Raw genomic sequence first — 14,630 nt, 5'->3', positions numbered from 1 at the left:
AAGCAGATCTAGCAGCTTTTAAGGCCTTTTGAGGCCTTTTAACGCAATCATGCTCTCTTTCCATGAAATGCAAAAAAAATCTAAAAAAATTCTGTTTTCTTCCAGTTGCTCTCCATTTTTCTGGCTGCTCTCTTAAGGGCCCGAGTGTGCTCGTTGTACCACGGCGTTGGACTATTTTCTTTAATATTCTTTAAGCGAGAAGAACAGAACAGAAAAGTAAAATAAATATCTAAAAAAAAACTGAATATCTTTTCTGCACACCATGGAGGTCACGTGTCTATCACAATGCATCAAGACTAAAATTGTTATTCACAATGGCACTGATTGAAATGTGACTTTCACCCAGTGTGACTTTCAGTGTGTCCTACAATTATTATGTTTAATTTGTTTACAAAAATCTAAATCAAAGTATTTTTAACTTTACATGAATGTACTTTGATCATCCAACCTCACTGTCAGAAAAGTACTTGGTGTACTGGAGAGAGTGTGTCCTTTGCTGAAGGTTTCCTCTTGTCCATATTCTTTGTTGCATGTGAACTGTAAAGTTTGTCTGTGTTATAATTTAGCACACTCACATTTTACACTGTATTCTGTTTAAATAATTTTAATCTTATCTAAAAATCTACTTAAAGATAGACATTAAATTACTTGATGTCTTTTACCTTTTTGTGTACACATCACTACTTTTACTGTTTGGTCACATTCATACACTATGAGCAGTATGTTTCCAATCACTTTGTATTAACAAAAAGGAAATGTTTATTTATCTTTCTCTCTCTCTGACTCTTTTCCTTCTTGTTACAGGTTGTTGTGAGAAGAAATAAAAGAAACCTCAAAAGAGCCTATTAAAAGGGAGAAGAGAAAAACGACAAAAGGGGAAAAATATATATTTGCCAAACTAAAAAAGATGAGGCCACCAAAGAAACAGAGAGGACGCTCACCTTTATCGGCAAGAGCAAAAGGAGCAAGAAAACGAGTGGGCAAGCTTGAAGGACATTCACAAACAACACCGCCTGCACCTTCACACCAGAAATGCACTCCATCCAAAGAAGATAGCTCTCAGGACAAGCACATCAACAGTAGCAACATCTCAAACAGCGAGGGATTAAATAAGCAAATAAGAGAAAGGACAATGGAAACATCAAAATCTGAAGAGAATGCAGTAATTGTGAATAAAGCAAAAAGCCCAAGTAACATTAACACTAACAATTTAACAGATAATACAGACTCAGTCAAGAAAGCCAGCAATGCACATGAAAATTTACACAGTAATAGCACAGACATCTGTAACGCAAACACACAAAACTTTACTAGCACAAACAGTAAAGCTAGCAACCAACATGCAAACAGCACTCCTAGCAATACACAAAACACAAATAATACAGCCAACAGTTTAAATAAAAGCAACTCTTTCAGTGCCAATCACACTTCCACCACACCCTCCAGTCGAAAAACAGCCACTTTTAAAGCCAGGGTACCCAAGAAGAAATACATGTATGAACATCAAGCTTCCAGTACCTCTTCCTTCAGTTCGATCCCTGTAGCCCAACTCACTCTTCATAGCAATCACCTAAGTTCTCCACACAACTCCATTTGTCAGAGCACTACTCCTGTGGTCAGAAATGATTTGGTTAAAGCATATTCTGATCTAGACAATAGTGAGAATAGTAGGAGAGAAATGGGCAAAATAGCAAGCACAGAAACTCCAAAAGGAGATAGAACTATAGGTGATATGCTGAAAAGTGAGGTGCCTTCTGAAAAAGAAAAGGTTATCCAAGCAGTGGAAGTAGATGGATATGGGGATCAAGCCCCAAGTTCTGTGCGCTCATCATCCACAGACACAGCCAGTGAACATTCTGTGGATCTGGAAGTACCTGAGCCCTCTTGTGTGCAGCTAAATTCAGTTAACCATGTAAGAGTGTCAAGAAGATTCAACCTGTCCAACAATTCAACCCTGTCTGTTCTCCTGTCCCCCAATCACACACAAACTGAGAAGAGAGGGTCTGCAACAATAGCAGAAGCACTAGCTAAAGGACTGAAAAACCAAAGGGTGCTAGCACGTAGACGGCCAAGATCAAATTTAAAGGATGATGAGAAGCTTATCAAGGAATGTGTATTTATTTGTGGTGTGGTGCGTGGGTCCAGTAGAGAGCAGCTGAATGTAGAGTTGCAGATTAATGGGGAAGGGACACTGCTCTCATATCCATTTCATACTTTAGTAAGTCGCCCACACCAACCCATTGACCTCATATTAGACGCCCCACCCCCAGGAAATGAACTTGTGGAGGTTGGGACGCGTGTTTGTGTGCCTTATGGAGGAGATAATGGTAGGGAGTGCTACAGAGAAGGTGTGGTTGCTCAGGTAGACTCTCATTCAGTTTGCCCCTACATGGTGCGTTTGCAGGAGGAGTTAGAGCAGGAGAAGGAGTTGTGTAGTAATGAAGAAACGCAACAGACATTAAGTTCACAGACTGTATGCGTTGCCCGCCAGAACTTGCGCCTCCTTGTTCCACCATGGGATGGGGTTATGAGAGAGAAGGAACGAGAAGAGAGAGAGCACAGAGAGGAGATAGAAGTGGAGAGGGAACTATGTCAGTTAAGTGAGGGAATGGATTTGGTAACTGCAGGTACTCCCAGGGAGAACTGCAGATTCCCATCTCCACACACAGGGGTTCATCACTATGGAAGCACACATATTTCATCTTCCACTTCACCAGCAGTTGTGATGGTAGCAAACAATATGTTTACTCTATCAGCTAGGATGGAAGATGAGGGAACTGGGAATAGAGAGATAGTTAGAGAAAGAGAACACGAGCGAAAGCAATTGCAGTCTCCAGAGGTGGACATGGAGGTTTTGCGGCTCAACATGGCACCACTCAGAGATGGTGGAGGACACTTAGTCTCAGGGGGACCAAAAGCATGTCCTCCTAATCAGCACAGACAAATTTTTTCCAAACCTCCTGGGTATCCAAGTCCCATTACAGTGGTGCGAGGCATCTCTGGGACATCTTTAGGAAGTCCACGGCCAACCCCTTCACCTGCGATTTTAGGGTCTGATGGAGGGATCTCTCACCCTATGCCACCCTCTGTGCCTCCTTCCCCTAGCTCCAGGGGTTCTCTGACACCTCTGGAAAAGACTCCTACACCTTCACAGACCTCCACCCCAATTCCAGGGAGTTCTGCCTCTTCTTCTGCTTCTTCCTCAAGATCAAGGACACCTTTGTCAGTTGCCCAACAGAAATACAAGAAAGGCGATGTGGTTTGTACACCTAATGGAATCCGTAAGAAGTTTAATGGAAAGCAGTGGCGGCGCCTGTGCTCACGAGAAGGCTGCATGAAAGAGTCTCAGCGTCGTGGCTACTGTTCTCGTCACCTCTCCATGCGTACCAAAGAAATGGAGGGAGCAGTGGGAGAGAGAGGGAGTGGAGGAGGTGGAGAGAGTAGCTCAGGGACCGTCACCCCTTCAGATCTGCGGGGTCGTGCTAGCAGTGAATTTGATTGGGATGAGACTTCTCGCGACAGTAGTGAGACAAGCAGTCGAGGTACTGACTCTCGTCCACGTCTTGGCTTGCCTTCACTGGTTCCTCAAGATTACTCTCGTTTTGACTTTGATGAATGTGAGGCTGCAACTATGCTGGTATCCCTGGGCTCAAGGTCTGTAACACCCTCATTCTCACCAATTTCAAATCAGTCCCCATTCTCACCTACACCTTCCCCATCAGCATCACCACTTTTTGGCTTTCATCCTGCAAATTTTAGTCCTATTACTGCCTCTCCAGTCTTGCCTCCTCGCCGCCACAAACACCCAAGTGGTACCAACAGTGGTGTCCCAAAACATGGAACAGGAGGTACAGAGAGGGAGAAAGACAGACACCTGTCTGGTATTGTGCCATCCTTCCACACCAGTCTAACCTTCACTGTACCTATGAGCCCAGGCAAACGCAGGACAGATGCCCCTCCTCCCCCAACTCCACTGTTGCAGGAATATGCCAAATCCGATCAGGAACAAAGCTGTCGTGACCCTTCCCTTGTAACAAATCTCTGCATTATCTCTCCTCAGACCACTACTGTCACACACCCCCAAAGACTGCCTTCAGCCACTGCCTCTTCCCCACCAGCTTCTCCCCTAGGCTTAGAATCTGGTTCACAATGTGCAGTCTCCCAGCAACCTTTGAGAGACTCTCCAGTAATAGTGAGAAATCCTGAGGTTCCTTTAATAAAGTTTACAGAACTCCCACTGGCTAGAGTTGCAGCGGTGGACAGGACCAGTTCCACAGAAAACAGCCAAACTGGTGTACATCTAGAGACAGGACTACAGGTTCCTGTTCCAATTAACGCTGCTTCCACGAATGGATCTGTCTTACTGCAGAATCCCACCTCAACTCTTGTTCTAGTGTCTACTACCTCTTCCATTCCAAATTCAACCCCTGCAGGTCTACCTACGCAATCCAGCGCCACTTTAGCCTGCATATCAGTGCCTAGCCTTGTCCCAGGGCCTGGTCTCATTGGTGCGGGTGATGGAGGGGGACAAGATAAGAGTGCCCAAGTGACGCTGCAACAGCCTGTCCCTTGTCACCCTGCTCCTACTGCCCTGCTGCCACTCATACTTCCCACCGAGACCTTGCATCCTGTGCCATGCAAAGACATCATTATGGGGCGACCTGGAACTGGTAAGATAATTCTATATTTACATTTAATGCTAACACCAAAGATTAAGTTGTTATTCCCTGGACAGATGTTGTTTTGCTTCAATTACATGATAACACATGAAAAAATCCAATGTCAAACTGATTCATAAAAAAAAAAAAAATAGAAACAATTTAGAGAATATAGATACACCATTATTAAAAAACTTTTGTCTATGCACACAAAATGTTAAAACAGATTGAATGTCATTTTTAAAATGTGTTTTAAAAGACTACCACAAATATCAGATTTAAATCATTAAATTAATGTAGTGAAGCCATTAGTCATAATTGTTTAATGGAAAACAGTTAACATTGCTCTTCTTGAAGTTATGTAACTTATCAGTAGCAAAACTATTTTACTGATTAAGTGTTTTGTTAGTTATATTTTTAGTCACACACAGTATTACATTGTTCTTATACTATGGCATGGTGAATGTTTGTTTCTGATTGGTTAAAAGGTCTGATTGGTTTTGATTTTTAGATGTTGATTAATCTTCAATAACTGCAAGAGAGAACTTAAAGAGAGTTCGCTAAAAATGTAAATTCTGTCATTATTTGCTAACCCTCATGTTGTTCCAATCCAGTATGACCTTCCTTCTTCTGTAGAACATAAAAATATATATCTTTGTCCATAAAATGGAGGTCAATGGTAACCAGAAATGCTTGGTTACCAACATTCTTTAAAATGTCTTATGTTCCATAGAAGAAAGAAAGTCATACAGATTTGGAATGATAAAGGGGTGAGTAAAAGATGACAGAATTTCCATTTTTGGAAAGTTATTGAAAATATTGCAGTAATTGAAGATTAATCAACACCTCAAAACCAAAACCAGTAAGACCTTTTAACCAATCGGAGCCAAACATTCACCAATGCCATAGTATAAGATCAATGTAAAACTGTGTGTGACAAAAAAACATATCTATATTCTAAAAGATTCATTCTCATTCAATTCAGTATAAAACATGGCTTTCTAGAATGCTTTTCATCTCATTCTGCAAAATGTTTTGTATGATGACCGTTAATCTGTATAATTGACTATGGCAGTTTCAAGTTTCTTGTTTCACTCCACAAACTATTCCTTTTACATAAAAATAATTTGAGCTCTGTCAGTTTTTTTGTTTTCTCGATAATGACTGGCTAACAGTATATTTCTCAATAAAAAGGATATGTTTTAAAGAGGATGTATGTTTATTGGCCCTAACCGGTTTTCTCATTATACTAAATTACAAATGTAATATCAAAATCTTTTTCTTTGTGATATTTTTATTTGAAAGCACTGAAAATTACCATTTATATTTAAAAATTATTTTGTTTTATTAACATTTTTATTTAAAAAAAATATATATATGCTTGAAATATGTTTGTATACATATTTTGTATTGTTACAAAGGATTCTGCTTCATTTTTAAAAAATATTCATATTATTTAGCAGTTTTTACATTTCCCTGTATTTTTCACCAACCACATTTTTAACATGACGAGTAGTTTCTGCTGATGAAAAGCAGTCCCACAGCATGGTCTTTCTATCACCTTTTCTCGCATTGTATCTTTTTAGTTGTTTCAATGTTAGAATTTTGCACCACATATGTTGCTTTGAATTCTGACTTTAAGACTCTATCTTGGTGTCATTTTTTATTACAAACTTTTACACTCAGGCCAGTACAATGCTGGCATCCTGATATGGTTGACCCATTCTCAGCTACAGAATTAGTAGTTCAAAAGTAATTTAATTGAACTTTTCTGTAATTTCCTGATAATTTAACCAACCATCCCTATTTGGAAATTCAGACACATACTCTTTCCCTCAATTATGCTTTTTTTTTTTTTTTACTTTAGCTCTTTGAAATGCTCTTTTGTCTTTATTTTTTACAGCTTTATTTCAGATTCTCAAATTGCATGATGATCTGTTTTTTTCTACATAGAAAAAAAGACACTATTTCAATGGAACACGAGGACCAAACACTTGTTCAAACATTCCTTTTTTCCCCCATTTTTAATTAATATATTCTAATGTTACATCAAAAGTATGATTTCTCAGTTTCAGTGCTTGTAAATTAAAAAATATCACAAAGAACTATATTTCTCCATATTTCAGATAATTTAAATAAAATCTTATTTTAGGTTGTGTTATTCTGCTGGGTCTTGGATTTTGCAGTGTGGTTGTAATCATCAGTTGCTGTAATAGTGGGTTCGATTAGACGTTGCACTGGTTGTGGCACTTGCAGTGCTGTTTTTAGCACAATATTCAAAACATGGTCATTACATGTTACATGGAAAAAAGAGAAAGTGAAGTAAAGTGAAAAAAAAAAAGAAATTTGAATTGAACAGCCAAAAACTGAACTGAAGTGTTTATGAATTAGTTATATGTGTTCAGTTGTGAATGTGCTGCGTGTGCTAAGGAATGCTGGAATGTCAATTATACAGACATAACAGTGTGTCAATTAGATGGAAGTTGTTTTGTATGTGGCTTTGAAATAAATATATATATATCATGTTTGAATGTTTGATAAACCTTATTAGAGGGAAAGGGAGTGTGTGTTGTGAAATGACAAGAGGGCCTTTGTAAAGATTTAGGCCTGATCGTATAGGCCTGCCTTGACATGCAGGCTCTTGAGAAGGACGTTAACACAAAGAGACAACACACACACAGTCGCAGACCTGCACTGTAAAAAAATTGCCAGGAATTTACAGGATTAAAAAAATATTATTTTACAATAAATTACTGTATTCAGAAATTTACAGTGAAATGAATGCATGCTGGGTCATTTTCTTTTACGAATTACTGTTAATCAACAGCATAATGATGCTGACATCAGTAATTTACTGCTCTCCTTTTACTGTGAATTCACATTAAAGTTGTCTTTAACCATGCCACTGTAAGAAATTATATTGTTTAATACTGTAATTGTTTTATTAAGTTACCGTAATGGTGATTAGTGTTCCATTTGCTTGTATATTCATATTCAAATTTCTGATCTAGCCACGTCAGAAGTGTGACAAATGAAATATTTGTTAAAACAATGACAAGCTAGAATATAAAATAAGCTAATTGGCTGATTTTAAGTTTAAGTTAAGTTTGTATAGTTAAGTTTTTTCAGCATGAAGATATCTTATTTCAAATTCATAATTGTTTGTAGATGGATATTTCACATTAGTAAAGCAGGTACTGAGATTTATCTTTGAAAGGTGTGACATCATTTTGCAACACAAGACCTTTTTTTCTTCCATCATCTAATGATGCACAGACATCAATACTCGACATACAAAACACAACAATGGTGGCACTCAACAAATAATAAAACAAAAAAAGACAAATTCTGAACATTACAAAATAAACAAACAACACAAACTGCTAAACGTGAACCAAAAATAAGTTCAGCAGTACAGATAAAACCAACAAGAATCAAGGAACTCCACAGCATAATCCATTGATGCCACACTGCATGCTGGGTACCTTCATAATACCATATGCACTGTAGACATACAGTATGATATTTTAGATTTTTCAAGACATTTTCAAGAGTGAGTTAGATACAAGAGAAGTCCTACTGTGGAATTACTGGTAAAGCAATGCAAGTAGTAACCTGGAATATACTGTAATTTCACACTAAAATTTTTAACAGTGTGCTGAAAAGAAAAATAATCCATAAATTCATAGAATCTGCCCTAAGGTTTTTTTTTCTGCCTTTATCTTTTTAATGTAATTTTGTATTGCTGTATACACTAATGAGAACTAACCTCTGAGGTTAACCTACAAAGGATTATAGGCATTATAAGAGACCAATACTCAGAAATGTAATTATTTAAATGTAAATTATAAATATTGTTCTGAAAATAGCAATTATTAATATATTTTTAATATATCATGCAAAATTAAACAGAATATACTGAACTTTTTTTTTTCTTTCTTTAGCTGATTGTGGTACATATACATTTTGCAATGCTGCCAATGTTTTATGATAATTGGTAACCTTTTAAATTCATACATTTAAAAAACATTTGTATTATTCAAAGTTTGTTAGACTGAGGAGTCAGCAATTATTTTTAAGAGAAATTTAGTTTTTCTTCATTTTAGATGTTTTTTTCTCTGTGTGTGTGGTGGTAAACCCTATGTTATGGGGACAAATAAAGTATAGTAATATCAGAAATGTTTGATCTCGTGGGGACATTTTTTGGTCCCCATGAGAAAAACTGCTTATATATATTTATATATATATCTATATTTATAAATGTAAAGATTTCTGTGATGGTTATCCTAAGGGTTAGAATATACAGTTTGTACAGTATAAAAATAATTTATACAATACAGTATAAAATGTCCTCGTAATGATAGGTGCATCAACGTGTGTGTGTGTGTTTGTACATACCATATTTCCGGGACAATCGGGATGTGAGCTAAATCTAAAAAATCCTCCCAAACCTTATTTTAGTACATCCTCATTTGTAAAAATCAGTATAAAAGCTGTTGTTTCTTATTGTAAAAATGCAGAAAGTTTTCTGTTAAGATTAGGTTTAGGTTTAAATAACTAGCTGTATATAAAAACATTAGAAGTTTATGAAATGTGCGTAGCTAAGTAAAATCCTCTTGTGTGTGTGTGTTCTTATTTCAGATGTATTTACGTAGCGAGTGAATGTGGATGTTTAGGATTAAAGAGAAGATTAGTCCATCCATATATATCCATATATATATATATATATATATATATATGTACGTATGCGTTGTCCTAATCAGTTATGCATGTTTACTTTTATTTTCCCCAAAAGTGCAAAGCAATTTTTATTTGATTTATTTCACAACTGAGAACAGTTACTGTAAACATCAGGTTAATGTTGCAAATTTTTAACTGATAAAAGAGACTGTATAAATATATACAGCATCTGTCTCAAACTTCAACTCATCACTTTAATTACATTTTACGTATTGTAGACTGTTTTTATTTGGGGCTACAGTGTAATTTTGTCCGTATTTGATGCAGCATTTCCGATAGGTCTCTGCCTCAGTAGTGCATAGAACAGGATCTCTTCCATTTATGAGCAGAGTTTCGAGTCGCCATCTGTCGTGTAGTCTAACTCTGCAATGTTTATCACTAATATGGTAGAACAGTGTCTCCCTTTTCATCATTGCTGTACTCATTCTCTTTAATTTTTCACCCACTTATTTGTGTCGGCCTTTTCTACTATTTTCCCTCACCTATTTCTCACTCTCTATCTTTCTCTCTCTCTCTCTCTCTCTCTCTCTCTCTCTCTCTCTCTCTCTCTCTCTCTCTCTCTCTCTCTCTCTCTCTCTCTCTCTCTCTGGTGCAGTGCAGAAGTCTTGCTCTGTTCTTTCTCTGATCAGAGTTTTCCTGGGAATGCCAGGCATTCCTTTTTTGTCGAAGGTTTCTCCTTGACAACACAAACATGTATACATTTCTATAAAAATAGTCAGCATGTTATACAGTATTTTTTCATTACTATATTTTGTGCCATTTTTTCCTCATAATCTATATTTTAAGGTGCATGTTAGTATTCACTGAATGTTTGATTTCTATGTTATATCTCAAGGGAGATCGCAGGATCTAAAAATTTATTCTCGTAAGACTCTTGCACATACATTCACATAAAAGCCCCTGTCTCTGGCTGTAATCTCTCCTTCACTCAATTGTGTGTCTGCCAGAGCTGTGATCGCCTTAGTTTTTTCCCAAAGAACGGTGCTGCCGCCATGTGAGAAGAGTGTGCCATTACAAGCACTCAAGAAACCTGCATATAGTTTCATAACTACCTTTCTTTTTTTTTAATCTGTGGTGCATTTCATGGGCCTGCACCAGATTCCATCTGACGTTCCTAGCTGTGGTAAAAATGTTATGAGTAAGTGAATCAACAGATATGTACAGAAATCCAACATGCTGGATTTTTGGTTAGCCACCATTTTCATTTATTTTCCCCTCCATTTGTCCTTTGGAAAATAGCTGGAATGCTGGTACTGGCAGATGGCAGCAGCAGTAGTGATATAAATATCTTACAAAAGGGCTGTGTGTGTGTAGATGCCCTGGTCAGTGGTCACCAAAGCGGCAAGAGTAACAGTACCCATAAAGCTGTTGCCATGGAAACGGGGAGTGGGATTTTTGAGATTGTCTTTTAATCACATAAAAACAATGATTGGATAAGAGGAAAAGAAAGGTTTTGGAGCACTGGGTTTACACTATTAACCCTTTAATCAGCTTCGGCCATCTCTGTTTGAGAGAACTGTCACTCACAACGGAGTAACTGTTTTTTTTTTTTTATATATATTTTACTGCCATTTTCATGTATTTAGATATGTACATTTTATTAAAGTTAGAAGTAGTGACTGATTGATGTTATGTTTTGCTGTGAGTCATTCTTGCTGGAATCAGCAAGGAAAGAGTTAAGAACTTGTTTACTATAATCATAGTCTGAGCTGGAAGGTTTTGGCCTTCCCTCATTGGCTGTTGCCAGGAGCTCCTCACAAGCTCAGTGGCTGAGAATGAAGAGCCCCTCCCACTGCTCTGACATTGTGTTATATAGAGGAGACATGTCTCTGAATAACCCATTCTTACTTCAGTTCGATGTGCATGGATTTCAGTACATCAGTTGAGACTGTGTAAATATGTGCGCCCACATAATCACGTTTTCTATCATAAGTCCTTATTTCTTAGTCCATTTGCAGACTTTTTGTCTCTCCTTTCCCGTCGTTCGATTACCATCTTCCCACACACAGCGAGCGAGGCCCTGTTTTCACAACTTTCACAACTCCCTCCTCCCCTCCTCTCCATTGAATGACTCTTGTTCTATTTTTACTCACCTGACTTGCACAGTTTCCCCTTCCCACCCATTTTCCCTCTCTTTTCTCAAACATTCCACGACCACTGATATTTTTTTTTCATCCACTTTTGAGTGTCTTTCTGTTTTATACTAGTATATGTAATGTGTAGGATAATCTTCTGGAATAAATATAGAATGGAATGTATTACTCGGATAATAGTATGTGGTAATATTATAATATTATTTGGTCACTGTGTTTTGTGTGGAAAATGTTACTACGCTTATGTCTACAATGTCTCTGTATTTTCTCTCTCTCACACACAAATTTTCCCCATTGTAGCGTGACTGTTTGTGAGGGGACTGCCTGACACTGGGCACATGGCCAATAGCCCTCTGACCCAAACAAACAAACCAGTCAGTGAACTCAGCACACACACACATAGACCCACACACCGGCCCGCTGACACTCATAGGCGCCGTGAGCATGCCCCTGTCATGCTGCCTGAGAGTTGTATACACTGATAATAGTGTTTTTTACAGTCATAATATATACACTATATATAGTAAAAGATGGGGAAACACGATGGCATGTGAAGAATACTTCTCTCTTTCTTCATTTGGCTTTTTTTATTGCTGGTCTGCTTAACATTTGTGACGTATGTACAGCTGTATATGGTCTCCAAGAAAACCTCTACCCAATGAAAAAAATCGTATTTGTGTCCTGTTTTCTTTTAACCAAACACACTAGCCAATAAAGACCAAAACCATACACTTGCCCATACTTTTCACTCCTGAGAAGTGTTAAGCAGACAGGTGTTCGGTTCACATGAGCAAGAGCGATGTAGTACTGAATATAAGCTGAATTACAGCTGTCAATCAGCACAATTGCGAGTGTGATGTTGCTATTATACAACATTTCTATACACAATAAATAATATCAATGCCATGAACACAAACCAGCAGAGTGATAAAAACTATGTAACATCCCAATGCTGCTATACTAAATGTCACACTTGGTAATCAGCTCAACCAATTAGATTCGAGGGCCGTAGCTAACTGTTGAATATGGTCCCTTTTCACAGACTGTGATGATGCGTAAAATCATGCAAAGTTTTATATATATATATATTTAAATGTATATACATTTATAACACTATACTTTGACGTCTTTCTATCTTCTGACTGCGGTTATCAATCTCTCTCTATTTTTATTCCTCTTTCTGAAAGTTGTGAAAACACTATTGTGGAGTTTTTCTTTTGCTATTTGAGCACATGGAAACACAATATATATATATATTTAATGCAGTCTCTCATTCACTGCTGTTATAGAATTTTACCCAACTATGATGACTTCCGCTTCTGAGAAACAAGGAAAAGGGTCCATTGTGAACTAAAGTGTTGAAAATTGCAGTGTAGAAAATGCGCAAATTTTATAGTTGAGTTTACTGTGTGAGCAATGAGATCAGTTTGCATTTGTTTGCAATGCTTGTGCCTTATTTTGACAATTCATATTGACTGAAGTTTGACTGTGGCTTTAGTGAGAGAGGAAGTTGACATGTTCACTTTCCTCAAGTTATTTTTGCATTAGTTACACAAGCATTAGTGTATGTATATTTTTAGTAAAAATTTAAAAGTTATTTCAACGCCAAATTTAAGTTAAATGTATTACAATTACTTCAATTTTAATTTGTTTTATTTACTTTAATGTGGATAAATAAAATATAAGTTTGTCTGTTTTCAAAGTACTATTAAAGGAATAGTTCACCCAAAAACAAAAATTCTGTCATCATTTACTCACCCTCAAGTTGTTCACAACCTGTATGAATTTATTTCTTCTGCTGAACACTAAAGAAGATATTTTAAAGAATATCAGTAACCAAACAGTTGATGGATCCCATTGACTTCTATAGTATGGAAAAAAATACTATGGAAGTCAATGGGGACCAGAAACAATTTGGTTACCTACATTCTTCAAAATATCTTCTTTTGTGTTCAGCGGAAGAACGAAATGCATACAGGTTGTGAACAACTTGAGGGTGAGTAAATGATGACAGAATTTTCGTTTTTGGGTGAACTATCCCTTTAAATAGATGTAATATTTACGTGTGTTTATGGCGCCCTCTTCTTTGAAATGACCACAAAACATAGTATTACATTTTAACTACTGTTATGAAGGGAGAGTTTGTCCAGCCTATATGAGGATTTGTTGTCACACATGCCTTTGAGTCTTATAAATCTGTCCTAAAATAATGCACTCGTTAACCCATAATAAACGCAAATCCCCAACTATGTATTGTTCCTGTTATGACACGCTGTGCCTCTCTTTGCCAGTTAAGAGTACAGCAGCAGCTTCAACTTCACCGTGAGACCAAATATCACGAGGACCCACGTAAAGTCATGCCCCAGATTATTTCGCGTGTTAATTATTTATTAGCTCATTTTCAACCACGTCCAGTGAGACGACGAAAGGCAAAGCCGATTTGCATATGACTGACATTCCAACGCACGCTTCCACCAATCAGCGTGTCGGATTGTCTTACGATAGGTTGCGTCGTAGACCAATCTCATGGTGCGTTCACACCGGACGCGAATAGCGCGTCAGGCGCGAGTGATTTCAATGTTAAGTCAATGCAAAGACGCGTTACGCGCGTAAAAAATTCCTGCGGCGCGAATGAGGCGTAGAGCGCGGCGCGGTAGACGCGAATACGCCTCATTCGCGCGTCAAGTTCGCGCGAATGGCGCGAATTGAGCGTCTGGCGCGTTAAGCGCGTTACGCGCGAATGATTTAGTTAGTGCTATTTGTGCATTCACGCGTTTGACGCGAATTCGCGTCTGCCGCCCGAGTTGAAAAATCTGAACTTCTGCGTCAATTCGCGCCGCGTTAACCAATCAGGAGCCTAGCTGCTTGCTGCTGTCACGTGGTGAAGTATCTGGATGCTTCAATAAATTATTTTGTAATATATGACTGTGGTTCTAATGCACAACAAAGCAAATATTTTATCACATAAAACTTGATTTCAATATATGAGACATATTCATTTTGCATTGAATGCTATTTATTCCATATCTAGATTATATGAAATATTATTATAATGTAAAGACAACCAACATATAAGTTCGTGTCTGGACAGTGATGTGTGAGAGAGAGAGAAAAATCACAGGACAGATTAATCACTTTT

General features: G+C 37.6%; 2 protein-coding genes across 3 annotated transcripts in view; one reads left to right on the top strand and one right to left on the bottom strand.

The window, feature by feature from the left end:
* The window catches only part of cicb (capicua transcriptional repressor b), a 56,358-nt gene that overhangs the window by 16,093 nt on the left and 25,635 nt on the right, over positions 1–14,630 (top strand). For both annotated transcript variants that reach the window (XM_056241848.1, XM_056241849.1), the window contains exon 2: positions 805–4,670. In XM_056241848.1, coding sequence (XP_056097823.1) covers positions 908–4,670 — 3,763 coding nt within the window. In that variant the 5' untranslated portion in view covers positions 805–907. The remainder of the gene's footprint in view (positions 1–804; positions 4,671–14,630) is intronic.
* The window catches only part of rabac1 (Rab acceptor 1 (prenylated)), a 197,104-nt gene that overhangs the window by 180,455 nt on the left and 2,019 nt on the right, over positions 1–14,630 (bottom strand). The window lies entirely within an intron of this gene.

Source organism: Rhinichthys klamathensis, unplaced genomic scaffold (assembly GCF_029890125.1).
Source record: "Rhinichthys klamathensis goyatoka isolate OS25496 unplaced genomic scaffold, OSU_Roscu_1.1 h1tg000679l_1, whole genome shotgun sequence".
Classification (NCBI taxonomy): domain Eukaryota; kingdom Metazoa; phylum Chordata; class Actinopteri; order Cypriniformes; family Leuciscidae; genus Rhinichthys; species Rhinichthys klamathensis.
The sequence above is the reverse complement of the archived record's forward strand: the minus strand, read 5'-3'. Positions and strand labels throughout refer to the sequence as shown.